Source organism: Taeniopygia guttata, chromosome 1A (genome assembly GCF_048771995.1).
Source record: "Taeniopygia guttata chromosome 1A, bTaeGut7.mat, whole genome shotgun sequence".
Taxonomy (NCBI): domain Eukaryota; kingdom Metazoa; phylum Chordata; class Aves; order Passeriformes; family Estrildidae; genus Taeniopygia; species Taeniopygia guttata.
Window position 1 is genome coordinate 71898936 of NC_133025.1, and position 27922 is coordinate 71926857.

Consider the following 27922-nt stretch of genomic DNA (forward strand, 5'->3'; position numbering starts at 1 on the left):
AGAAATCTAACTATAGAAATATGTAAGCAATGTATTAAGCAATGCATAAAAATATGAATTGTAATAAAGGAATAAATGTAAGAAATTATAAAAATACAATTACACATCAATATACGTTATAAATCCGAATGTGAATATAAATATGAAAAATATAAAAATAAAAGAGCTTGAAATGCAGTTTAAAAGAGAAGGTTTTTGCTTTTGGTCCCTGTTGGGTTAGAGGCAGGGGTTTTTCTGCTGGCGTTCTTTTCCGCGCGGGATGTTTTGGGGCATTTGCTGCAGGGCAGGTTCCGGAGGGCATCGCGCCCGTTCTTTTCTGCCGCCGGCCCCGCCCGCGGCCCCGAGGCGAGCGGCGGCCCCCGGCGGTGGCGGGCGGCAGTGCTGCCGCCCTGTGGGCAGAGGGCGGTACTGCAGCCCGCCGCCCGCGGCCGCCATCTTGGGAGTGGCTTGTCGCGGACTCGCTTGACCTTCTCGAGATGGCGCGAAAAGGAGGACGTTGGCATTCGAGGACCCGTGTCTGTTTTCTACACTGCCTGAATGGTCCCCAACGCCGGCGCCCCCCGACGGGATTTTCCGCGGCGGTTCCGGTGCCGTGCACACGGGCTGTGGGGTCAGCAGCACCGCGAGCGTGCGGGTTTTTGGCGGGGGCCGACGGGCATCGGCGTAATACGCCTCTCTCCGTCCAGTTCCCCACGGGCCGCCATCTTGCGAGTCTCTGGTCGCTTGAAAAGTGCTGCCGCCTTGTGGGCAGAGCGCGGTACTGCAGCTCCCCGGCCAGCGCCGGGCCGAAAACCACCGAGACGGCGCGGGGGGGCCAGAGCGGCCCCAAAACCACCGAGACGGGGCGGAAGCGGCAAGAGCGGCCACAGAAACCACCGAGACGGGGCGGAAGCGGCCAGAGCGGCCCAAAAACCACCGAGTTGTGGCGGAAGTGGCAAGAGCGGCTCCAATTACCACCGAGACGGGCCCGGAGGGGCGCGGGGCGGCGGCGAGCGGGGCGGTGTGTGTGAGTAAAAGGGAAGCGGTGAAGGCGGCTCCGCGGCAGCGCCGGGGAAGGATGGCAGCCGCGAGGGCGGCCCGGCGGGGCCGGTACCGGCGGGCGGCGGAGGCGCGGTCGCGGCGCTCCCGGGCCGGGGTGGAGCGGCGTCGGAACAGGGCTGCGCCCGCCCCTCCTGCCGCCCTCCTGGGAATGGGTTGAGGCATTATGGGTGTATTTAGGTAGGGATAACGATTTTGTTGGTTTGTAAACAAATGTCAGTTGTTCTGACAGGAACAGGCTGAATGGGGCTGTAGCTCTGCCTACGAGGTCAAGCAGTGATAAGGCCTTGTCAGACCCTGGGAAGTAGAGGATGGGTAAAGAAGTGAGCCTCTGTGTAGCACTTCTCTGTAACAGATTAGCAGCTGCTGTAGCATCATTTCCTAGACATTGAGTGGTCTGGGGCTGGATTAGAAAAAAATTAGGTTTAGTGTGTTGTTTAACAGCTGCAGGTGGAGGAACCTGTGCCTTCTGCTCTCCCCACAGCTGTCTCGGCTGTCACACCTGTCCTGAGGAAAGCCCTGTGGAAGGAGCTCGGTGCCGCAATTCAGGACCCTGAGGCCACTGTGAAACTGCAAATTCTTTCCAAGCTGTTGCCACCTCCGGGAAGCAAAGGGCTGCACAACCTGATGGACTGCCTTCCTGCTGCTCCGGAGAGAGCAGGCAATGAAGAGAGGTGGGCAGCGTGTGTGTGTGTGTGTGTGTGTCTCCCCCAGGGCTCAGTTTGTCCTGGGAATCAGTGTGATAGGAATGGGAGCATTAACAGCGTCCTCTCCTCCGAGAATCTGTTGCTTTGCACTTTGGCAGCGAGACATCTTTAAGATATACAAAACCAAGTTAAAATGTTAATAAGAAAATCAACAACTATCTCTCTGCAGCTGGGCCGTGGCAGATGCCATATCCACGGTGCTCAAAAACTCAGAGGAGCTGCATTCCTGGAGGAGACATCTCTTCTCAGCCTGCGTAAAGGGGTTAGTTGCCATGTACAGCAGCAGTAAAGATGAAGGCAAGCAAGAAGTGGAGAGGTCCGTGCTGCTGAGGTTAGAGGAATTATTGGTGAGACTGCTTATCTGCTTTGCCACAGAGGGACTGTATGCATATGTGTGATTGGGCAGTTGTAATTTTGTAAATACAGATTGGACTCGATTTCCTGTTTTATGGATTCTGGTTTCCATGGAGTTTTCATAGCTTTTTCCGAGTCCTGAGAATCCTTTATACGAGGCAGTTTTGTGTTCTTGATGATGACTTTCTGGTACGAATCCCCTTTGAATGTGTGAGCTTGAGGTATTTAGGAGAAAGAAATCAAAGGTTACCAGTGGAATTAAAAAAAAAAAAAAAAGAAGTTAAAATTAATTAATTATTATAAATTAATTAATTTAATTTTTTAAATTTAAGTTATCACCTTCTTTTTTAAAAGAAGCTGATAGAGATACTTGTGCCAAGACCCATCTGCCATGCCATCTGAAGTCTGGGGCAAAAGTCTGGTTGATCAGGAATAGAAATCAGACTTTGATCTTGAAGAACACTACTTGGTCACTCCCTCTGTATACTGTTGCCTTGGTTTGAGTTCAGTGAACAGGGATCCCCGTGACACGCAACACTGAAGGTCCCTGGGCAGTGAATGCCTTTGCGCTCTCATGGCTTTTGCTGAGACTCCCTTGTAGGACCTGGCTGACTCTGCAGGCCCTGGGGCCACCTCACAGGGTCCATCCCATCCTGAGGGTGTTTCCAGCCTGGCGAGGTTGGCACCTGCATTCCCAGGACTGTTGGGATGTGCAGCTGTCAGTCTGCTCCAGGCTCTCGCTGTGACTTGTCAAGTTGAGAATCCTTTTGCACTTGAGGCGTTTGAAGAGTATTGAGCCGCTGGGTTTTTGGAACCTACAGCCCAGCTTGCTTTTTGATTCCATACAGCCCCTGCTCCCAGACCAACAAGTTTCTTTTGAGCCAGGCATTAGGATTGTTGTATCCAAGAGCTTTTTTCCCTGTTAACCTCAGATCATCCCACGTGAGCGTTTGGCTTGCGTGTTCTTAGTGTGTCCCTTGAACAAAAATTGCTGTAGAAGCTCCATGTGCCAAATGTAAACCAACACCTGTTTTTACTTGCTGCACACAGTGTGTGGTTGAAGAAGTGGACCCAGATGACTGGTGTGACCTTGTGAAGACAGGGCTCAAGTAAGTGCTTTCATTTGAATTTGGTTTGGTTTCACCAAGTTCATTTTCTTTGCCAAGTTAATTTTCTTTGCCAAGTTCTCATTTCTTACCCAACTTGTAGCTTCAAGTGGGTTTTCTTGGGTTTGGTTACAGTCTGACTTCTCTGTGATCCTTCTCCCAAAGGTACCGTTACAGAGATGAAACATTTCTGAAGGTCCTGAACGTTGCCATCCAGTTACTATACATGAAAGAATCCTCACTAAGAGCGTAGTCAAGCTCTCCAAACTACACATGGTGGTCACACAGCACTCTCTATTTTTGGCAGCCATCCTGAGGTCAAGAGAAGATGATTGCATGAGCGTCCAGACAATAGGTATTTTTTAGTCATCTTCTTCCCATCCTAAACACAGCTAATCTTCTCTTTCGTGCATTATATTCTTTCCATCCAGTAACACATCCACCCATGTAAATACTTGCAGAGTTATTAGCAGTTCCAGAATACTGGCATTTAAATTGTACCTCTGCTTGGATCCAAATGTTACATTCATTTTATGCTGGTTGTAAAGACTTCTGTTTTTAAAACTAGTGGAAAGGCGGGTTTGGGTTTTTGTTTGCTTATTTGTTGTTCTGGTATTTTTAACCCAGCTGAAGTCTTGGATTTATTCTTTTGGTTTCTGAGGTACTTAGTGTAAGATCACTGAAGTGCACATAGATCCTGTGATGTTTAAGCCTTGGCTACAGGTGACACAGGCTTCTGAAAATGGAAATGGCCTTGGCAGAGTAGCAGCTGTGAAGCGAAGCAGAATTAAAATGCATGAGAGCAGAAGAACCAAGTGAAATGGTACTTCTGGGTGCTGTGTGCTCCTCTGGCCTCTGCCTGCTGTGAACACTTTGTGTTGCAGCTCGGTGTAGTCCAATTCAGTGTTTGTTTGGTTTGATTTTTGTGTGTAACAAAAACACTGCTCACTTACTCTAAACAAATTCCCTCCTTTACTGGACACATCCTGGAGTGGGACCAGACTCCCCCTCACCCTGGAGGAATTCCCTGCTCCTCTGGAGAGGGGTGAAGCCAAAGCTTAGGAGCAAAGGCAAACCACCAAACCAGGGGCATTCTATATATATCCAAATAAGGGGCTCTGTCTTCCTGCTTTTCCTGTAGTTCTCCTTCCTGGTTTCACCTGGCCTGGAAGGATGGGCATGGCCTGTATTTATCATCTGAAAGTGGTGTTACTAAATCTGTCCAGAGGTTCTGATTACAGACGCTCATTTTCTGCCAGAAAACATTTTCATTTCATTCCTTTCACCCAGGATGGCTCTCTGTGGTCTCAGACAGTGTTCCCTGGGAGGAAGGGCAGCCTTTGCCTCGCCTGCACAGCTCAGGTGGATGTGACAGAACTGGTGTGGCCTGACAAGGCATGAGCAGCTGTCTGTGCACTGGAGTGCCTTGAAACCTTTCTCTGTGAGGTTTTGGACACTTTCCTCTTTGGGATTTCTTGTGACACAGCACCAGGTATCCCTTCCTTTGTATAAAGTACCCTTGGTAAAGGATTGAATGACGGACAAGTGGGGCCATGGATAAAAATGGTTCTGTTAAAATTAGGCTAAGAATGCAATAGAGAAATGAGCTTCCTTTTAATGAAATAGTTAGGAATAAAAATGCTTTTATATTTGAATTGGTGTCCCCTCTCACGGATAAAACCCCATGGTGAGCAATCACAGCAGAGGTGTGAAAGCCGGGATCTTTTGACTTCCACAGTGGGCTTAATGCTCTTTTCCTCCTCTCTTTCAGGACAGGAGAAATCATTAAGCTCCTCCCATCTTTGCCAGAAGCTTCAGTGTTTAAGCAGCCAGAGCCAAGAGGCTTCAGCACCAGGGGGGTGCACTGGAGGGCTCCTGGTCCTGCCCACGCTGTGGGGTAAGTCAGAGGGACGCAGGGTTCCCCTTTTCCTCTCTGCTGGGATTAAGTGCCTCGGGAATGCCATTTCTGACAGCCCAGCCGTACCCCTGTGTGCTGGGAAAGGGCAGCAGGGAAGAGGCAAATGCCAGAGTTCCTTGGGGCTGACGGAGCTGTGGTGTTTGGCTGTGCCCAGGGGGGCAGGCTGGGCATTGTTCGGGCACCCAAGGACTGGTCTGGGGCTGGGAGCCCGGGGAGCCGAGCTCTCGGTGCATTCCCAGCTCTGCCAGCTGCTGCAGGGCTGGGTGCCAGCCTCTGCTGGGGCTGGGGCAGGAGCTGCAGGGGAGGGCTGGCAGGATTTGGGAGCAGAGGGAGGAAAATGAGGAAGGGTGCTGGGCGGCGCTCAGCCTGTGCTGGTGTCAGCGCAGCCGTGCAGGGCGCCGGGATCTGGGTTCAGCTCCGGCTCTCCTGGGGTTCAGGGTGCAAGGTCGGAGGGACTGGGTTTATCTGTGGCTTTCCAGGCCAGCAGGAACAAGGGGAATGTGGTGCCAGAGCTGTGTCCCATCGGGCTGCGCTTCCCTCTGAGCACAGAGTCTGGGCTGAGGGGAGATTGCTGCGAGTGCCCCGTGAGCAATCCAGGGAACTCGGAATTGCATCCGCTGCTGGGAACACTGCCTGAGCTCTGCTCAGGCTGTGTCTGCGAGGAGTGGGATTTGGGCTGCACAGGTGCTGCTGGGCACAAAAAATGGAGTAAATCCTCTCCAGGGACGTGCAGTGAAGGATAGTGCAGCAGGGAAGGGGAGTATTTGCAAATTATATCAGTATTTCTCCCAGAACAGGGAGAAATGGGGTGGAGCAGAGATGGGCTGGTTTGGTTTTGTCTGGGCCGGTTATTCCTTGTGCACTGTTTTAAATCTGTTGTAGGTTTTAATCTCCAGTCTCTTTCCAACAAAAGCTGACAGAAATTTAGGTTCAGGGTTAGAAGTTGGGTCCATTCACTGCAAAACCTTGCCCAGGCTGGAGGACTGGGGTGATGGCTGCTCTCAGCAAAGGTTACCTGTGAATACCGTGTCAGATTTCCCTCAATGCTGGGCAGGAAAGGTGAGGGTTTGGATCAGGAATTCTGCAAACAAAGCCTGTGTGATGTTGGTTTATTGTGTTTTTCAGGGAGCCAGGGCTGGCACAAGGACTCGTGCAGGTGCTGCTCTGGCACTGGAGCTGTTGCCCTGTGGAGCCATTTTAAAGGTGTGATTATGGAACATTTTGGAGGCTGTTTCTGGAATTCCATTTGTAGCTGGACCTCACTCCGAGTGCAGCAGTCCAGGTGAGGGTTCTGACCTCTCCAGACTTGTGCTCACCTTGGTACAGCCCGGGGCTGGAGCAGTTTTCCAGGGAAGTGGAGATGGCTGAGGATGGGTGCTCTGGAAAGCAGGGACCTGCTGGGATTTGCATTTGCAAAGCTGCCGTGAAGTTTGTAAAACCAGCAGGAAATTCTAATTCCTGTGGTTTTTGGGGAGGAGGTGCAGGTCACCCTGAGAGCTAGATCAGAACTGGTTTGTGGTAAGGAGTCTGAGGTGTGTAAGTGCCACAGCTGGTATGAGCTGTGTGCTAAATGCAGTCCCAGCCCCAGAGGGAGGCTGATGGGCTCTGCTCATTGCTGTCCCCAGCTGTCCCCAGCCCGCTGCTCCCCCGTGGATCTGCTCTGGATTCGGGCTGTCGGTGCTGGAGCGCCCTGCTCCCTGCAGGGCCCTGCCCCTAACCCTCGCAGAGAGAGAGAGCCCTGCTGGCCAGAGTGATCTTTTTTCATTTTTTCTCCCTGTGCTGTTAGCAAGGAAGGGATGGGACTGCTCTTGGGCCGGGAGCACTCAGTGCTCAGGTGAACACCCGCCTGGGAGCGTGAGGGTTTGCAGAGCGAGCAGCTGCTGCGGCTCAGGAGCAGCCACAAGTTCTTTGTTCCAAGGCAGGCCAGAACTTTCTAACCCCGGGGTTTATTTGGCTTTTGGAACCCAGCACCTCTGCTCAGTTCTGCCGCACTGAGGGTACTTTTGTTCAATGCCTTCTGTTGGAACTTGTCAGCTCTCAGTGTAGCGCACACAGCCCCAGCCCTGCCCTGCAAACCCTTCCCCATCGTGCCCACACAGTTTCCTCTCTCACTCACTCGGGGCAGGCTCCTACTGACAGCCACAGAAACAGAAGTTATTTTATGTTGTTTTATTCTTTTCCTGCGTAATGCCCGTGTCTTGTATTGGTACATCAATCCCAGCTTCTCCCGAGGCTGCAGATCAAATCTTTCAGTGTCTGTGGGAGTTTCTGGTTTTCCCATTCCCATGTCTCCCCTCTCTCTCTGTATGAAAAAAAAAATTTAATAATGGATTTGTTAAGCATTTGTTGCATAAATTAACATACAGAAGGTGTTATCATTAGTATTATTATTGTAATAATATAATTAAAATGTATACTTTTGTTACAAGATTTTTTAATTATGGTGTTAAATTTTATTTATTGTTATATTTTATTAGTTATTCTTATTTTTGATATTTCTTAAAGTTGTACACTTTAATAAGTAGATTTGGTGTTTTAGATAAATGTATACATTTTATTAAATTTTTATATTTGTATGTTAATAAAATAATTTTTTTTTTGTTTTTTGTAAAACTGCGTATTTAATAGTTTTATATTTGTTTAAAAGTTATTTAGGGTAAGGGATGTCGAATTAGATTGTTTATTTAGATAATATTTTAATTGATTTAATTGTTTTAGTGTGGTTGAAGTAATAGGTGGTATAAAAACTGATGCTACCATTTTGATTTTAAGTTTCAAAGCTTAAAATTACTTTTATATTTTGATTACTATTGATGGATAAATGACTTTTTTGTTTTAAATTGGTAGCTATTTTAATATTAAGAGTTAATAATGTAAGGGCTTTTTAATTATATGGACTATTTGTAATGGTTTTTATTGGTATCTTAAGTAAGTAAGTAAAGAATGGATTTTTTTGAGTAGTGCTAGATAAATACAAAGCATTTAAACTTGAAACTTTAGTTAAAGTTACTTAAATGTTTGTTTTTGGTTGGTTAATTGGTAAAGTGACATAATTAAAAGTAAATAAAGTAGAGTAGAAGTAAAATATTTGATAGAATTTCATAATTTGTAAGTTACTAAATAAGATTTTTATAACATTGCTTTTTATATTTATAAAGAAACTTACAGTTTATATATTTTGGTGGGTGTAGTACACGATGTTAGGTGTAAGTTGCAATTCTTGTGTAATCTGCGTTTGTATTTCCATAGTGTAATTTGTCTTTGTATTTACATTGGTGTTTTATTTGTGGAGCGGTGAGTGTGTTTTTTGTGTGATCTGATTTTATGTTTCTTATTGAAATTTACTTGGGTTTTTGTACTTGTTGAGATATAAGTAAACTTTATGTTTTGATATGAGAAATAATGATATAAGTTGTTATAATTTTTCAGTTATAAGTATGAAGAAATATAAGAGTAAAATAATGTATGTAGTAAAGAAGAAATTGATAATAATTAGGAATTACTTAGATAATATCTATAATTAGTAACATAGGTGAAAGTATATAATTAGTAAGTATTAAAAGATTGTACATACTTTTAGAGTTTATAACAGTTGATAAATATTAAATTAGTGGTAAGTTAAATAATTATGTGTGGATAATGATTTTTCAAGTTTATTTTAAAAATAAGTTTATTTGTTATATTGTTAAAGTTAAATTGTTAAGTTAAAATTATTTGAATTTATTTTTGACGTAGAAAATATTTGGGTTTGTTGTTAATTATTTTATTTAGGTAGAGTTAGGGTTAGGTTATAGTTTAAATTTTAATTGGTGAATGTTATTTAATATATTTTTATATAATGTTTTTAAAAATAGTACTTAAGAGTAAAAATGTTAGGATTAAAGATTAATTACATTATTTAATAATTGGATTTTTTTAGAAGTTTTTTAGAATTGAGATGCTTTGAATATAGTAAACTTCTTTTTAAAGATTTGAAAGTGGTTATGGACAGGATTGTGAGTTTGGATTTGGATATTGAGAGTGTGAAGGTGCAGGAAATGTATGAGAGAGTGATTACTTAGTGTGAAACTTAGAAAAAGAAATTAATGTTGTAGTTGGATTTTGTATTCAAGTGATTTTGTAATAATAACTGAGGAAAGTGATAAGTTTAACAGTTTGGAGGAGGTTTTTAATGGAATACCTTTTTAATCTTGAAAAATAGTTAAAATTATGATATAACATTAAGTTAAATTATAGAGTTAGTGTAGAGATTAGTTAGAGAGTTAACTTGGTTTAAGCGCTGTATAAGTTGAGAATAAAAAAGTAGGAATTAGAAATTTTATGTGTGTTTTTTAGATCATTCTATAAAGAGATAATAAAGTATATGAAAGTTGGTTGTAAATATCATAACAATATTTAATAAATATTGTTTATTATAAAAGCTTCTATATTGATATAATATAATTAGTATATTAGTGGTAAGTGTTTGAAGAAGTTAGGATAACTTTTAAAAAATATTTATATATTCAGGAAATAGAGTAAAATTTTCAAACAGCATGATATGAATAGTAATTGCTATTTTTTGGTGTCGCTTCTAAAAGATAAGAGTAGAGATTGTAATGAAGTACAGAATTTTTGATGAAATTGATGATATAATACAGTGTACTTTTTTTTACTTCTGAATAGGCGTTTGTTAGTGTTTTCTTTTAGTTGTTTTAATTGGAGGTGTTTTATTTTTTTAAGAAAATTGACCATATACTGTATAGTTTAGAGAAATGATTTTTAATAAAATTTAGCATAAGTTATATTAAATAACATTTAAATTTAGACTGAATGAATTTTGATAGTAAGGAATAATAAACTTAATTTTAATTGATAAAAAGAAAATGTATTTGTTTAAATGTATTGACATTTAATTTTGTTTGATTTCATTAATACTTAACATATTAAATGTTATTACTTATAAATATTGAAGGTTTTTTAAGTCTTTTGGTTTTGAAGAAATTTTAGCTTGTTGAGTTATGATTATTACTTATATCTTTACAGGGTGGTTTTACTTATTGGGAGACATGTTTCTTAGGAAAATATTTTTATTTGTGTTACATTTCAAATGGTACTAATTTGTATAGTGGGTTTTTTTTTTTAATGCAGGATATTGATTAGATTGTTTTATAGTTTTTGTGGGCTTTGACAAATATTTATATGGTTAGGCTTTTCTATATTTGAAGTATGTTCTGATGGTTTTTGTTGTTTAGAATTTGAAGAGTATTTGGTGTTTGGAGGAAATAAAGGTGAGGGTTTTTTGGATACGGTTGAGTTGTATTTTTAATGTTAGTAAGGACTACTTTTGGTACGTTATTTTGATTTTTTGTTTGGTTATGGGGAGGGTCTCCTGTTAGATGTGCAAGCATGAGACTGGCACTAGGGCTTTTTGTCTAATGGTTGATGGGTCTCTTTATGGGGAGGAGGTGTTATTTTAAGTATAAAAGAAAGGGGCTTTTAAAAAGATTTTTACTTGGATAGGGGCAGGGTGTTTATTTGAAGCCATATAAACCTTTTAGAAATCTAAATCTAACTATAGAAATATATAAGCAATATATTAAGATATGTGAAAAAATATAAAATATAATAAAATATAATAGGAATAAATGTAAGAAATTATAAAAATACAATTACACATCAATATACGTTATAAATCCGAATGTGAATATAAATATGAAAAATATAAAAATAAAAGAGCTTGAAATGCAGTTTAAAAGAGAAGGTTTTTGCTTTTGGTTCCTGTTGGGTTAGAGGCAGGGTTTTTTTTGCTGGCGTTCTTTTCCGCGCGGGATGTTTTGGGGCATTTGCTGCAGGGCAGGTTCCGGAGGGCATCGCGCCCGTTCTTTTCTGCCGCCGGCCCCGCCCGCGGCCCCGAGGCGAGCGGCGGCCCCCGGCGGTGGCGGGCGGCAGTGCTGCCGCCCTGTGGGCAGAGGGCGGTACTGCAGCCCGCCGCCCGCGGCCGCCATCTTGGGAGTGGCTTGTCGCGGACTCGCTTGACCTTCTCGAGATGGCGCGAAAAAGAGGACGTCGGCATTCGAGGACCCGTGTCTGTTTTTTCTACACTGCCTGAATCGTCCCCAACGCCGGCGCCCCCCGACGGGATTTCCCGCGGCGGTTCCGGTGCCGTGCACAGGGGCTGTGGGGTCAGCAGCACCGCGAGCGTGCGGGTTTTTGGCGGGGGCCGACGGGCATCGGCGTAATACGCCTCTCTCCGTCCAGGTCCCCACGGGCCGCCATCTTGCGAGTCCCTGGTGGCGGGCTCGCTTGAAAAGTGCTGCCGCCTTGTGGGCAGAGGGCGGTACTGCAGCCGCCGGTGCCGGGGCGGGAGCGCGCGGCGAGCGGCGCGCGGGGCGGTGTCTGTGAGCGCAGGGCGGGGGGCGGCGGCGGCTCGGGCGGCCCGAGCCTCAAAAACAAGCTCTGGTCAGGAAACAAGCTTGGTGCTTTGCGCGCAGAAGAGGAATTTCCAGTGCGCATGCGCCTAGCGGCCATGACACTGTACGGAAAATGGAACTCTGCTGTAGGAAGGCGGCCATGATGCTGTACGGAAATTCCAGTGCGCATGCGCAGGGCGGCCATGACACTGTACGGAAAATGGAACTCTGCTGTAGGAAGGCGGCCATTATGCTGTACGGAAATTCCAGTGCGCATGCGCAAAGCGGGCGTCCTGCAAAGGGAACCGCGCATGCGCACTGCGTGGGGGGGGGAGAACCTTGCCATCTGTTTTTTGGGGGTTTGGGATTTTTGGAAATTTGGTGTTTTGGGAGTTTGGGGGGTTTTGGGGATTTGGGAATTTGGGGTTTGGGATTTTGGGGATTTGGGGATTTGGGGTTCGGGTTCCCGGGATCCCGGCCCTGCTCAGCCTCTCCCGGATCCGCAGCAGCTCCGGAACCGCCTCGAAACGGAGCCGGGACCCGCCCGGGTGAGCCTGAAACCCCAAATCCCCCAAAAATCCCCCTAAACCTCAAACATCCCCCAAAAATCCCCTAAATTTCAAATTCCCAACCCCCCCCCCCCAAACCCCCCCAAAAAACACTAGACCTCAAAAAAACCCAAAACCCCAAAATCCTCCAAAAATCCCCAAAATCCCAAACCCCCAAATCCCCTACATCCCCAAAAACCCCAAATATTCCCCAAAAATCCCCTCAATTCCAAAATCCCAAACCCCAAAAATCCCCCAGATCCCAAACCCCCAAAATCCCCTAAAAATCCCCCCTGAAGTCCCCCAAATCCCCAAAACCCCCCAAATATCCCCCCCAAAAATCCCCCAAACCCCAAAATCCTCCAAAAATCCCCAAATCCCAAACCCCAAAATCCCCTAAATCCCCCCAAACCCCAAAATGCTCCAAAAATCCCCCAAAAATCCCCTAAATCCAAAATCCCAAACCCCAAAAATCCCCTAAATCCCAAAATCCTCCAAAAATCCCCAAAATCCCAAACCCCCAAATCCCCTACATCCCCAAAAACCCCAAATATTCCCCAAAAATCCCCTCAATTCCAAAATCCCAAACCCCAAAAATCCCCCAGATCCCAAACCCCCAAAATCCCCTAAAAATCCCCCCTGAAGTCCCCCAAATCCCCAAAACCCCCCAAATATCCCCCCCAAAAATCCCCCAAACCCCAAAATCCTCCAAAAATCCCCAAATCCCAAACCCCAAAATCCCCTAAATCCCCCCAAACCCCAAAATGCTCCAAAAATCCCCCAAAAATCCCCTAAATCCAAAATCCCAAACCCCAAAAATCCCCTAAATCCCAAAATCCTCCAAAAATCCCCCAAAAATCCCCAAAATCCCAAACCCCCAAATCCCCTACATCCCCAAAAACCCCAAATATTCCCCAAAAATCCCCTCAATTCCAAAATCCCAAACCCCAAAAATCCCCCAGATCCCAAACCCCCAAAATCCCCTAAAAATCCCCCCTGAAGTCCCCCAAATCCCCAAAACCCCCCAAATATCCCCCCCAAAAATCCCCCAAACCCCAAAATCCTCCAAAAATCCCCAAATCCCAAACCCCAAAATCCCCTAAATCCCCCCAAACCCCAAAATGCTCCAAAAATCCCCCAAAAATCCCCTAAATCCAAAATCCCAAACCCCAAAAATCCCCTAAATCCAAAAATCCCCCAAAAATCCCCAAAATCCCAAACACCCAAATCCCCTAAATCCCAAAAAAACCCAAATATTCCCCAAAAATCCCCTAAATTGGGGATTTGGGAATTTTGGGATTTGGGAATTCCCGCCCCTCCCCCCTCCCTCATTCCCGTTTTTTTTTTTTCAGCTCCCGCTGGGAATTCCGGACCCCCCCGCCCAAACGGCTCCGAGCAGCTCCAGAAAATACCCAAAAAAATTCCCAAAATTCCCAGGAAATCGTGGAGAAAGCGGCGCCGGCCCGGAGGCTGCAGATCCCCGCCGGAAATCCGGGAATTCCGACAGGAAATTCAGGAATTCTGGCGGAAAATTCAGGAATTCCAGAAAGAAATTCGGGAATTCCAGTTGGAAATTCAGGAATTCCAACGGGAAATTCGGGACTCCTGGCTGGAAATGCAGGAATGGCATCAGGAAATCGGGGAATTCTGTCAGGAAATCCGGGAATTCCGGGAATCCCGGTGCGTTCCCAACTTTCCGTGGCTCAGTTTTACGGGAGCCGGAATTACCGGGACCCCCCGGAGTGGAAACGGCTCCGGGAGCTGCTGGGGCACGGAGAGATCCCGGAAAAAACCCGGAATTCCGGGAATTCCGACAGGAAATTCCGGAATCCCGGCGGGAAATCCGGGGATTCCGCCAGGAAATCCGGGAATTCCGCCAGGAAATCTGGGAATTCTGCCAGGAAGGGCAGCTCCAAAGGCAAAGGGAGCAGCGGGAATTCCCGGAATTCCAGGCTGGGGAATTCCAGGATTGAGAATTCCCAGATTGCCAATGTTGAGAACTCCCGGAATTCCAGGATGGGGAATTCCCGGATTTCCGGGATTGGGAATTCCTGCAGAATTCCAGGATGAAGAATTCCCTCATTAGCTTTGATAGACTTTCCTGCCCCTGGCACAGAGGGAGGGGCTATAAACCAAATTGTCATTACAAATCTGTCTGAAAAGGACCTAAAATTAGATGCCATGAAAATGGCTCTGGGAATCCCCAAAGTCCCAGCTACGGTAAGAATCAGACTTTGTGCCTCTGTCCTGGAAGAGCACAGCACTGCAATGCATCCTAACACATTTTGCAACCTTCTAACAGATATATTTCATCTCATGCAAGAAGACAGATGAGTAATTCCCAGGAGCTTCATGCAAAATTGGCCCTAAAGCAGATCCCAGTAGGCATCAAGGTAAGCAAAGAAATGTAGCCCTTTCCATTTTAGCCAGCTGCAGTTGACAACAGATTTCAAATTTAGACTTCAAACATTCTCATGAAGAAATTAACCCTTAGGTTGTTGTGGCTTTACTGTGATCCATGTAAAATAGCACCTTTTCCTTGTGCATTTTTTTTAACACAACACTTTTTTTTTTTATTTTTTCCTTGCTAGGCTGGATTCTGTATGCTGCAAGGCTGTCATATCAGGATATGCTGCAAAAGAGTTTGTTGCATCTTCTTCCTGAAAAGTTGGTGGAGTTTCTCTCTATGCAGAGGGTACAACATTTATGGTCAGGACAGGGTTTTCTTGCTTTGTGGTTTTCTTGCTGCTGCTGCTGCTTTTAAAGGGGTCAACACTCTTAGCTCCAGGAAACTGAAACTAAATGTGAGCAGGGACTGGAGGAAGGAAGCAGGGAGGATCCACTACAAGATTCCAAAAACTAAATAAAGCAGGATTCAACTGCCAGTGGCTGAATAGCAGCAATTTATGAGCTGTTCCTCAAAAGCCCCAGACAAGCACCAAGTCCTGTGGGAAGCTGGAGATTGACAGAAGACACCTCCAGAAGAGTCTGCTGTTGAAATTTCCTTTAAGCCTTTTTTTTTTTTTTTTTTTTTTTTTTCAAGTGGATCATCCAGACCTGGCAAATGCATAAGGTCAGCCCTTGGAAGAGCAAAAAGCTCTCGCCAAGAAAACCAAACGAGTGGCTGAAATCTGTCCATTTGTCTGCCTGTCTTTTTGGCCTTGGATTACTGTGCTTTTCAAAGCTATTCTTTCATAACTTGGATAAAAAGGTAAATGTTTCATATAGCCCCGCAAGTAGTAATCATCCTGTCCATGCAAAAAAAACCTGCTGCCTGAGGGATGGGCCCCAAACCAGAGGTGTTTCTCATTTACCTACAAAGCGTCTGGCTTTAGCATGTGTAGTCAGTTTTTGTGAACATGTGAGTCCATTGCCTGCTCTAACAGAGTTAGTGACTTACTTTCAGTGGTTGTAGAGAGTTTCACTGAAACAGCACTGTTTGTAGTCCACTGTGTGACTTAGGAGACACAATAGCCAGACAATTCTGCAAGTGTAATATAACTGTATGTGGCGTTCCCAGAAAATGCTCTGAAGTCTTCTCTCCGTTGCACCATGGTGATAAAAACCACTGCTGCTTTTCAAGCTCCACGAGGCCATGCTGTGCTGTGCTGAAAGGGATAGAAAAGCCAATTAGCTCTGAAAAGTGAAGGGCAGGCAGAGAGGGGTGCTCTGGCCTGGAATTCCCTCCCTTTGGCAGCAGCAAAGGTCAGCTGTGCAGCCAAATTTCAGTGACCACATGTGGATCCAGCTTGTGCGTGTTGCCAGCTATCTGCACAGGGAGTGGGAGAGGGTGGGGAGGAAGAATTGATTCTGGAAGGGGAAAGCCTGAGTTAAAGGGAAAAGTGGAGTGAAATGTGACAGCTGGGATTTCCAGAAGATAGTTTGATGGATGCTGGCCATCCAGCTTCCCTAGAACTCTTTATCAGTAACACCCTCTATATCTCCCTGAGTGACTTTTAGCCTGTCTGGCAGTTTTCAGCACCAGTGTGTGAGCGAAAAGAGGTGGAAGGCAGTTCTCTCTGATTTGGCAGCTCTGGGACTTTGTGCTGCTGGCTGAGGGTCTGGATTCCTCAGGAACTTCCTGGCTACCTGTGGCTCCCACAGGCTTGTAGGACTGGGCTTAGAGAAACCCTGAGCTGCCCGATGTCTGCTCTTGCTGCAGCTCTTCTGAATAGTCCTGGGTGTGGATGTGAGCCTGCAGTCCTTGGGAGGCAGAATTCACTCCACAATCCCAAGGGACTTGCTCTATCTGTCAGTGCAGGCCAGCTGTGGGAATCCTCCAAGTCCCTTTATCCTGTTCTGTGTGTCAAGGCCCTGTGGCTGACCACGAGTGCCCCGAGCTGCCATGGACCCTTCTTGCAAGGGCAATTGTTTTCAGAGTCAGCGTAGGTGCTGGCTACCTTTGGAAAAGTGTGAATACCCCGGGGAAATCCATGGGGCAGACACCTTGGGCCATACTGTGTGCTGGCACCATCAGCAGGCATGATACAGACAGAGGTGCTTTGCTTTTGGTGTGAAACTTTGGTAATGGTGAGACTTCTTGGTTAGGTCAGAAGGTTTTAGAGGGAAATGTCCACTCACGTGATCAAAAGAGAAGATCCTGGCATGGTTAAAAATGGGAAACAGTGAGCTTGTAGGTTTAGGTGATCTGCTTGTGGTCATTCTTCAGACTTTTAATATTCATGCAGAAGTTTGGCAGAAACAGGAAACTTATGTGTAGACCAAAATCAGTTCAGCTTCTACAGTAAATGGTATTAACTGGTGTTATGTAGCTTTGACCCTTTGGAGAGATCTAAATCTGGCCTTTCCCAAGTTCTGATGGAGTAAAATAACTGTTTCCCAGTCTTTTATTTGCAGATGCTCTAAATATTGTTGCTGGGGATCTATATAAAAAATTCAAAGGTAAGTAAAAATAAGTATTAGCAGTATGTGTGAAATATAATATAAATAATAATTTGTCTATCTTGCTACCTTTATATATATATATATATATATATATATATATATATATGATATATATTTCTAAATACGTCACTATAAAGTAGAAATGCAAATGTGACTATAATGATGAAAACAATATATAAATATTCAAGTATCGTTTAAAGAAGGGGCTTTTTTTTTGCTTTTTATTTGGTTAGAGGCAGGGTTTTAATGGAAGAAAAATGAATATACCTTTTATTTTGATATCATTCTAAATATAGAAATATATATTCAATGTATGCAGAGATTTTTCTATTCTATCTCTTCTGAATATTTATTTTCATTTCTATTTTATACTTTCATATAACACCATACATCAATCTACATTTTAAACGTAAATTTGAATATAAATGCGAAATATAGAGATAAATTTAAACGCAGTTTAAAAGAAAAGGGGTTTTTAAAAGATTTTTACTTGGATAGAGGCAGGGGTTTATTTTAAGCAATATAAACCTTTTAGAAATAGAAATCTATCTATAGAAATATGTAAGCAATGTATTAAGCAATGCATAAAAATATAAATTGTAATAAAGGAATAAATGTAAGAAATTATAAAAATACAATTACACATCAATATACGTTATAAATCCGAATGTGAATATAAATATGAAAAATATAAAAATAAAAGAGCTTGAAATGCAGTTTAAAAGAGAAGGTTTTTGCTTTTGGTCCCTGTTGGGTTAGAGGCAGGGGTTTTTTGCTGGCGTTCTTTTCCGCGCGGGATGTTTTGGGGCATTTGCTGCAGGGCAGGTTCCGGAGGGCATCGCGCCCGTTCTTTTCTGCCGCCGGCCCCGCCCGCGGCCCCGAGGCGAGCGGCGGCCCCCGGCGGTGGCGGGCGGCAGTGCTGCCGCCCTGTGGGCAGAGGGCGGTACTGCAGCCCGCCGCCCGCGGCCGCCATCTTGGGAGTGGCTTGTCGCGGACTCGCTTGACCTTCTCGAGATGGCGCGAAAAAGAGGACGTCGGCATTCGAGGACCCGTGTCTGTTTTTTCTACACTGCCTGAATTGTCCCCAACGCCGGCGCCCCCCGACGGGATTTTCCGCGGCGGTTCCGGTGCCGTGCACAGGGGCTGTGGGGTCAGCAGCACCGCGAGCGTGCGGGTTTTTGGCGGGGGCCGACGGGCATCGGCGTAATACGCCTCTCTCCGTCCAGGTCCCCACGGGCCGCCATCTTGCGAGTCCCTGGTGGCGGGCTCGCTTGAAAAGTGCTGCCGCCTTGTGGGCAGAGCGCGGTACTGCAGCTCCCCGGCCAGCGCCGGGCCGAAAACCACCGAGACGGCGCGGGGGGGCCAGAGCGGCCCCAAAACCACCGAGACGGGGCGGAAGCGGCAAGAGCGGCCACAGAAACCACCGAGACGGGGCGGAAGCGGCCAGAGCGGCCCAAAAACCACCGAGTTGTGGCGGAAGTGGCAAGAGCGGCTCCAATTACCACCGAGACGGGCCCGGAGGGGCGCGGGGCGGCGGCGAGCGGGGCGGTGTGTGTGAGTAAAAGGGAAGCGGTGAAGGCGGCTCCGCGGCAGCGCCGGGGAAGGATGGCAGCCGCGAGGGCGGCCCGGCGGGGCCGGTACCGGCGGGCGGCGGAGGCGCGGTCGCGGCGCTCCCGGGCCGGGGTGGAGCGGCGTCGGAACAGGGCTGCGCCCGCCCCTCCTGCCGCCCTCCTGGGAATGGGTTGAGGCATTATGGGTGTATTTAGGTAGGGATAACGATTTTGTTGGTTTGTAAACAAATGTCAGTTGTTCTGACAGGAACAGGCTGAATGGGGCTGTAGCTCTGCCTACGAGGTCAAGCAGTGATAAGGCCTTGTCAGACCCTGGGAAGTAGAGGATGGGTAAAGAAGTGAGCCTCTGTGTAGCACTTCTCTGTAACAGATTAGCAGCTGCTGTAGGATCATTTCCTAGACATTGAGTGGTCTGGGGCTGGATTAGAAAAAAATTAGGTTTAGTGTGTTGTTTAACAGCTGCAGGTGGAGGAACCTGTGCCTTCTGCTCTCCCCACAGCTGTCTCGGCTGTCACACCTGTCCTGAGGAAAGCCCTGTGGAAGGAGCTCGGTGCCGCAATTCAGGACCCTGAGGCCACTGTGAAACTGCAAATTCTTTCCAAGCTGTTGCCACCTCCGGGAAGCAAAGGGCTGCACAACCTGATGGACTGCCTTCCTGCTGCTCTGGAGAGAGCAGGCAATGAAGAGAGGTGGGCAGCGTGTGTGTGTGTGTGTGTGTCTCCCCCAGGGCTCAGTTTGTCCTGGGAATCAGTGTGATAGGAATGGGAGCATTAACAGCGTCCTCTCCTCCGAGAATCTGTTGCTTTGCACTTTGGCAGCAAGACATCTTTAAGATATACAAAACCAAGTTAAAATGTTAATAAGAAAATCAACAACTATCTCTCTGCAGCTGGGCCGTGGCAGATGCCATATCCACGGTGCTCAAAAACTCAGAGGAGCTGCATTCCTGGAGGAGACATCTCTTCTCAGCCTGCGTAAAGGGGTTAGTTGCCATGTACAGCAGCAGTAAAGATGAAGGCAAGCAAGAAGTGGAGAGGTCCGTGCTGCTGAGGTTAGAGGAATTATTGGTGAGACTGCTTATCTGCTTTGTGTATGCATATGTGTGATTGGGCAGTTGTAATTTTGTAAATACAGATTGGACTCGATTTCCTGTTTTATGGATTCTGGTTTCCATGGAGTTTTCATAGCTTTTTCCGAGTCCTGAGAATCCTTTATACGAGGCAGTTTTGTGTTCTTGATGATGACTTTCTGGTACGAATCCCCTTTGAATGTGTGAGCTTGAGGTATTTAGGAGAAAGAAATCAAAGGTTACCAGTGGAATTAAAAAAAAAAAAAAAAGAAGTTAAAATTAATTAATTATTATAAATTAATTAATTTAATTTTTAAAATTTAAGTTATCACCTTCTTTTTTAAAAGAAGCTGATAGAGATACTTGTGCCAAGACCCATCTGCCATGCCATCTGAAGTCTGGGGCAAAAGTCTGGTTGATCAGGAATAGAAATCAGACTTTGATCTTGAAGAACACTACTTGGTCACTCCCTCTGTATACTGTTGCCTTGGTTTGAGTTCAGTGAACAGGGATCCCCGTGACACGCAACACTGAAGGTCCCTGGGCAGTGAATGCCTTTGCGCTCTCATGGCTTTTGCTGAGACTCCCTTGTAGGACCTGGCTGACTCTGCAGGCCCTGGGGCCACCTCACAGGGTCCATCCCATCCTGAGGGTGTTTCCAGCCTGGCGAGGTTGGCACCTGCATTCCCAGGACTGTTGGGATGTGCAGCTGTCAGTCTGCTCCAGGCTCTCGCTGTGACTTGTCAAGTTGAGAATCCTTTTGCACTTGAGGCGTTTGAAGAGTATTGAGCCGCTGGGTTTTTGGAACCTACAGCCCAGCTTGCTTTTTGATTCCATACAGCCCCTGCTCCCAGACCAACAAGTTTCTTTTGAGCCAGGCGTTAGGATTGTTGTATCCAAGAGCTTTTTTCCCTGTTAACCTCAGATCATCCCACGTGAGCGTTTGGCTTGCGTGTTCTTAGTGTGTCCCTTGAACAAAAATTGCTGTAGAAGCTCCATGTGCCAAATGTAAACCAACACCTGTTTTTACTTGCTGCACACAGTGTGTGGTTGAAGAAGTGGACCCAGATGACTGGTGTGACCTTGTGAAGACAGGGCTCAAGTAAGTGCTTTCATTTGAATTTGGTTTGGTTTCACCAAGTTCATTTTCTTTGCCAAGTTAATTTTCTTTGCCAAGTTCTCATTTCTTACCCAACTTGTAGCTTCAAGTGGGTTTTCTTGGGTTTGGTTACAGTCTGACTTCTCTGTGATCCTTCTCCCAAAGGTACCGTTACAGAGATGAAACATTTCTGAAGGTCCTGAACGTTGCCATCCAGTTACTATACATGAAAGAATCCTCACTAAGAGCGTAGTCAAGCTCTCCAAACTACACATGGTGGTCACACAGCACTCTCTATTTTTGGCAGCCATCCTGAGGTCAAGAGAAGATGATTGCATGAGCGTCCAGACAATAGGTATTTTTTAGTCATCTTCTTCCCATCCTAAACACAGCTAATCTTCTCTTTCGTGCATTATATTCTTTCCATCCAGTAACACATCCACCCATGTAAATACTTGCAGAGTTATTAGCAGTTCCAGAATACTGGCATTTAAATTGTACCTCTGCTTGGATCCAAATGTTACATTCATTTTATGCTGGTTGTAAAGACTTCTGTTTTTAAAACTAGTGGAAAGGCGGTTTTGGGTTTTTGTTTGCTTATTTGTTGTTCTGGTATTTTTAACCCAGCTGAAGTCTTGGATTTATTCTTTTGGTTTCTGAGGTACTTAGTGTAAGATCACTGAAGTGCACATAGATCCTGTGATGTTTAAGCCTTGGCTACAGGTGACACAGGCTTCTGAAAATGGAAATGGCCTTGGCAGAGTAGCAGCTGTGAAGCGAAGCAGAATTAAAATGCATGAGAGCAGAAGAACCAAGTGAAATGGTACTTCTGGGTGCTGTGTGCTCCTCTGGCCTCTGCCTGCTGTGAACACTTTGTGTTGCAGCTCGGTGTAGTCCAATTCAGTGTTTGTTTGGTTTGATTTTTGTGTGTAACAAAAACACTGCTCACTTACTCTAAACAAATTCCCTCCTTTACTGGACACATCCTGGAGTGGGACCAGACTCCCCCTCACCCTGGAGGAATTCCCTGCTCCTCTGGAGAGGGGTGAAGCCAAAGCTTAGGAGCAAAGGCAAACCACCAAACCAGGGGCATTCTATATATATCCAAATAAGGGGCTCTGTCTTCCTGCTTTTCCTGTAGTTCTCCTTCCTGGTTTCACCTGGCCTGGAAGGATGGGCATGGCCTGTATTTATCATCTGAAAGTGGTGTTACTAAATCTGTCCAGAGGTTCTGATTACAGACGCTCATTTTCTGCCAGAAAACATTTTCATTTCATTCCTTTCACCCAGGATGGCTCTCTGTGGTCTCAGACAGTGTTCCCTGGGAGGAAGGGCAGCCTTTGCCTCGCCTGCACAGCTCAGGTGGATGTGACAGAACTGGTGTGGCCTGACAAGGCATGAGCAGCTGTCTGTGCACTGGAGTGCCTTGAAACCTTTCTCTGTGAGGTTTTGGACACTTTCCTCTTTGGGATTTCTTGTGACACAGCACCAGGTATCCCTTCCTTTGTATAAAGTACCCTTGGTAAAGGATTGAATGACGGACAAGTGGGGCCATGGATAAAAATGGTTCTGTTAAAATTAGGCTAAGAATGCAATAGAGAAATGAGCTTCCTTTTAATGAAATAGTTAGGAATAAAAATGCTTTTATATTTGAATTGGTGTCCCCTCTCACGGATAAAACCCCATGGTGAGCAATCACAGCAGAGGTGTGAAAGCCGGGATCTTTTGACTTCCACAGTGGGCTTAATGCTCTTTTCCTCCTCTCTTTCAGGACAGGAGAAATCATTAAGCTCCTCCCATCTTTGCCAGAAGCTTCAGTGTTTAAGCAGCCAGAGCCAAGAGGCTTCAGCACCAGGGGGGTGCACTGGAGGGCTCCTGGTCCTGCCCACGCTGTGGGGTAAGTCAGAGGGACGCAGGGTTCCCCTTTTCCTCTCTGCTGGGATTAAGTGCCTCGGGAATGCCATTTCTGACAGCCCAGCCGTACCCCTGTGTGCTGGGAAAGGGCAGCAGGGAAGAGGCAAATGCCAGAGTTCCTTGGGGCTGACGGAGCTGTGGTGTTTGGCTGTGCCCAGGGGGGCAGGCTGGGCATTGTTCGGGCACCCAAGGACTGGTCTGGGGCTGGGAGCCCGGGGAGCCGAGCTCTCGGTGCATTCCCAGCTCTGCCAGCTGCTGCAGGGCTGGGTGCCAGCCTCTGCTGGGGCTGGGGCAGGAGCTGCAGGGGAGGGCTGGCAGGATTTGGGAGCAGAGGGAGGAAAATGAGGAAGGGTGCTGGGCGGCGCTCAGCCTGTGCTGGTGTCAGCGCAGCCGTGCAGGGCGCCGGGATCTGGGTTCAGCTCCGGCTCTCCTGGGGTTCAGGGTGCAAGGTCGGAGGGACTGGGTTTATCTGTGGCTTTCCAGGCCAGCAGGAACAAGGGGAATGTGGTGCCAGAGCTGTGTCCCATCGGGCTGCGCTTCCCTCTGAGCACAGAGTCTGGGCTGAGGGGAGATTGCTGCGAGTGCCCCGTGAGCAATCCAGGGAACTCGGAATTGCATCCGCTGCTGGGAACACTGCCTGAGCTCTGCTCAGGCTGTGTCTGCGAGGAGTGGGATTTGGGCTGCAGAGGTGCTGCTGGGCACAAAAAATGGAGTAAATCCTCTCCAGGGACGTGCAGTGAAGGATAGTGCAGCAGGGAAGGGGAGTATTTGCAAATTATATCAGTATTTCTCCCAGAACAGGGAGAAATGGGGTGGAGCAGAGATGGGCTGGTTTGGTTTTGTCTGGGCCGGTTATTCCTTGTGCACTGTTTTAAATCTGTTGTAGGTTTTAATCTCCAGTCTCTTTCCAACAAAAGCTGACAGAAATTTAGGTTCAGGGTTAGAAGTTGGGTCCATTCACTGCAAAACCTTGCCCAGGCTGGAGGACTGGGGTGATGGCTGCTCTCAGCAAAGGTTACCTGTGAATACCGTGTCAGATTTCCCTCAATGCTGGGCAGAAAAGGTGAGGGTTTGGATCAGGAATTCTGCAAACAAAGCCTGTGTGATGTTGGTTTATTGTGTTTTTCAGGGAGCCAGGGCTGGCACAAGGACTCGTGCAGGTGCTGCTCTGGCACTGGAGCTGTTGCCCTGTGGAGCCATTTTAAAGGTGTGATTATGGAACATTTTGGAGGCTGTTTCTGGAATTCCATTTGTAGCTGGACCTCACTCCGAGTGCAGCAGTCCAGGTGAGGGTTCTGACCTCTCCAGACTTGTGCTCACCTTGGTACAGCCCGGGGCTGGAGCAGTTTTCCAGGGAAGTGGAGATGGCTGAGGATGGGTGCTCTGGAAAGCAGGGACCTGCTGGGATTTGCATTTGCAAAGCTGCCGTGAAGTTTGTAAAACCAGCAGGAAATTCTAATTCCTGTGGTTTTTGGGGAGGAGGTGCAGGTCACCCTGAGAGCTAGATCAGAACTGGTTTGTGGTAAGGAGTCTGAGGTGTGTAAGTGCCACAGCTGGTATGAGCTGTGTGCTAAATGCAGTCCCAGCCCCAGAGGGAGGCTGATGGGCTCTGCTCATTGCTGTCCCCAGCTGTCCCCAGCCCGCTGCTCCCCCGTGGATCTGCTCTGGATTCGGGCTGTCGGTGCTGGAGCGCCCTGCTCCCTGCAGGGCCCTGCCCCTAACCCTCGCAGAGAGAGAGAGCCCTGCTGGCCAGAGTGATCTTTTTTCATTTTTTCTCCCTGTGCTGTTAGCAAGGAAGGGATGGGACTGCTCTTGGGCCGGGAGCACTCAGTGCTCAGGTGAACACCCGCCTGGGAGCGTGAGGGTTTGCAGAGCGAGCAGCTGCTGCGGCTCAGGAGCAGCCACAAGTTCTTTGTTCCAAGGCAGGCCAGAACTTTCTAACCCCGGGGTTTATTTGGCTTTTGGAACCCATCACCTCTGCTCAGTTCTGCCGCACTGAGGGTACTTTTGTTCAATGCCTTCTGTTGGAACTTGTCAGCTCTCAGTGTAGCGCACACAGCCCCAGCCCTGCCCTGCAAACCCTTCCCCATCGTGCCCACACAGTTTCCTCTCTCACTCACTCGGGGCAGGCTCCTACTGACAGCCACAGAAACAGAAGTTATTTTATGTTGTTTTATTCTTTTCCTGCGTAATGCCCGTGTCTTGTATTGGTACATCAATCCCAGCTTCTCCCGAGGCTGCAGATCAAATCTTTCAGTGTCTGTGGGAGTTTCTGGTTTTCCCATTCCCATGTCTTCCCCCTCTCTCTGTATGAAAAAAAAAATTTATTGGTGGATTTGTTAAGCATTTGTTGCATGTATTAACATACAGAAGGTGTTATCATTAGTATTATTATTGTAATAATATAATTAAAATGTATACTTTTGTTACAAGATTTTTAAATTATGGTGTTAAATTTTATTTATTGTTATATTTTATTAGTTATTCTTATTTTTGATATTTCTTAAAGTTGTACACTTTAATAAGTAGATTTGGTGTTTTAGATAAATGTATACATTTTATTAAATTTTTATATTTGTATGTTAATAAAATAATTTTTTTTTTGTTTTTTGTAAAACTGCGTATTTAATAGTTTTATATTTGTTTAAAAGTTATTTAGGGTAAGGGATGTCGAATTAGATTGTTTATTTAGATAATATTTTAATTGATTTAATTGTTTTAGTGTGGTTGAAGTAATAGGTGGTATAAAAACTGATGCTACCATTTTGATTTTAAGTTTCAAAGCTTAAAATTACTTTTATATTTTGATTACTATTGATGGATAAATGACTTTTTTGTTTTAAATTGGTAGCTATTTTAATATTAAGAGTTAATAATGTAAGGGCTTTTTAATTATATGGACTATTTGTAATGGTTTTTATTGGTATCTTAAGTAAGTAAGTAAAGAATGGATTTTTTTGAGTAGTGCTAGATAAATACAAAGCATTTAAACTTGAAACTTTAGTTAAAGTTACTTAAATGTTTGTTTTTGGTTGGTTAATTGGTAAAGTGACATAATTAAAAGTAAATAAAGTAGAGTAGAAGTAAAATATTTGATAGAATTTCATAATTTGTAAGTTACTAAATAAGATTTTTATAACATTGCTTTTTATATTTATAAAGAAACTTACAGTTTATATATTTTGGTGGGTGTAGTACACGATGTTAGGTGTAAGTTGCAATTCTTGTGTAATCTGCGTTTGTATTTCCATAGTGTAATTTGTCTTTGTATTTACATTGGTGTTTTATTTGTGGAGCGGTGAGTGTGTTTTTTGTGTGATCTGATTTTATGTTTCTTATTGAAATTTACTTGGGTTTTTGTACTTGTTGAGATATAAGTAAACTTTATGTTTTGATATGAGAAATAATGATATAAGTTGTTATAATTTTTCAGTTATAAGTATGAAGAAATATAAGAGTAAAATAATGTATGTAGTAAAGAAGAAATTGATAATAATTAGGAATTACTTAGATAATATCTATAATTAGTAACATAGGTGAAATTATATAATTAGTAAGTATTAAAAGATTGTACATACTTTTAGAGTTTATAACAGTTGATAAATATTAAATTAGTGGTAAGTTAAATAATTATGTGTGGATAATGATTTTTCAAGTTTATTTTAAAAATAAGTTTATTTGTTATATTGTTAAAGTTAAATTGTTAAGTTAAAATTATTTGAATTTATTTTTGACGTAGAAAATATTTGGGTTTGTTGTTAATTATTTTATTTAGGTAGAGTTAGGGTTAGGTTATAGTTTAAATTTTAATTGGTGAATGTTATTTAATATATTTTTATATAATGTTTTTAAAAATAGTACTTAAGAGTAAAAATCTTAGGATTAAAGATTAATTACATTATTTAATAATTGGATTTTTTTAGAAGTTTTTTAGAATTGAGATGCTTTGAATATAGTAAACTTCTTTTTAAAGATTTGAAAGTGGTTATGGACAGGATTGTGAGTTTGGATTTGGATATTGAGAGTGTGAAGGTGGAGGAAATGTATGAGAGAGTGATTACTTAGTGTGAAACTTAGAAAAAGAAATTAATGTTGTAGTTGGATTTTGTATTCAAGTGATTTTGTAATAATAACTGAGGAAAGTGATAAGTTTAACAGTTTGGAGGAGGTTTTTAATGGAATACCTTTTTAATCTTGAAAAATAGTTAAAATTATGATATAACATTAAGTTAAATTATAGAGTTAGTGTAGAGATTAGTTAGAGAGTTAACTTGGTTTAAGCGCTGTATAAGTTGAGAATAAAAAAGTAGGAATTAGAAATTTTATGTGTGTTTTTTAGATCATTCTATAAAGAGATAATAAAGTATATGAAAGTTGGTTGTAAATATCATAACAATATTTAATAAATATTGTTTATTATAAAAGCTTATATATTGATATAATATAATTAGTATATTAGTGGTAAGTGTTTGAAGAAGTTAGGATAACTTTTAAAAAATATTTATATATTCAGGAAATAGAGTAAAATTTTCAAACAGCATGATATGAATAGTAATTGCTATTTTTTGGTGTCGCTTCTAAAAGATAAGAGTAGAGATTGTAATGAAGTACAGAATTTTTGATGAAATTGATGATATAATACAGTGTACTTTTTTTTACTTCTGAATAGGCGTTTGTTAGTGTTTTCTTTTAGTTGTTTTAATTGGAGGTGTTTTATTTTTTTAAGAAAATTGACCATATACTGTATAGTTTAGAGAAATGATTTTTAATAAAATTTAGCATAAGTTATATTAAATAACATTTAAATTTAGACTGAATGAATTTTGATAGTAAGGAATAATAAACTTAATTTTAATTGATAAAAAGAAAATGTATTTGTTTAAATGTATTGACATTTAATTTTGTTTGATTTCATTAATACTTAACATATTAAATGTTATTACTTATAAATATTGAAGGTTTTTTAAGTCTTTTGGTTTTGAAGAAATTTTAGCTTGCTGAGTTATGATTATTACTTATATCTTTACAGGGTGGTTTTACTTATTGGGAGACATGTTTCTTAGGAAAATATTTTTATTTGTGTTACATTTCAAATGGTACTAATTTGTATAGTGGGTTTTTTTTTTTTAATGCAGGATATTGATTAGATTGTTTTATAGTTTTTGTGGGCTTTGACAAATATTTATATGGTTAGGCTTTTCTATATTTGAAGTATGTTCTGATGGTTTTTGTTGTTTAGAATTTGAAGAGTATTTGGTGTTTGGAGGAAATAAAGGTGAGGGTTTTTTGGATACGGTTGAG

The 27922-nt window shown here is 44.2% G+C and overlaps 2 protein-coding genes across 12 annotated transcripts in view; both read left to right on the forward strand.

The window, feature by feature from the left end:
* Window positions 1-27922, forward strand: part of LRP6 (LDL receptor related protein 6) — a 244183-nt gene that overhangs the window by 159915 nt on the left and 56346 nt on the right. The gene's annotated exons all lie outside the window — the stretch shown is intronic.
* On the forward strand, window positions 285-27912 carry LOC140682267 (uncharacterized). Of its 3 annotated transcripts, XM_072923940.1 has the most exons (11): window positions 291-1006; window positions 1523-1712; window positions 1915-2076; window positions 3150-3208; window positions 3371-14456; window positions 14655-16965; window positions 18195-18522; window positions 19039-19228; window positions 19429-19590; window positions 20652-20710; window positions 20873-27912. In XM_072923940.1, the coding sequence occupies exons 1-4, from the start codon at window positions 538-540 to the stop codon at window positions 3193-3195; spliced, it is 867 nt and encodes a 288-aa protein (XP_072780041.1). In that variant the 5' UTR covers window positions 291-537; the 3' UTR covers window positions 3196-3208; window positions 3371-14456; window positions 14655-16965; window positions 18195-18522; window positions 19039-19228; window positions 19429-19590; window positions 20652-20710; window positions 20873-27912. The 3 variants fall into 3 exon arrangements, with proteins under 3 accessions (XP_072780042.1, XP_072780041.1, XP_072780040.1); XM_072923941.1 differs by lacking the exon at window positions 1915-2076 and having other exon boundaries at window positions 285-1006; XM_072923939.1 differs by lacking the exons at window positions 3150-3208; window positions 3371-14456; window positions 14655-16965; ... (3 more) ...; window positions 20652-20710; window positions 20873-27912 and having other exon boundaries at window positions 431-1006; window positions 1915-3006.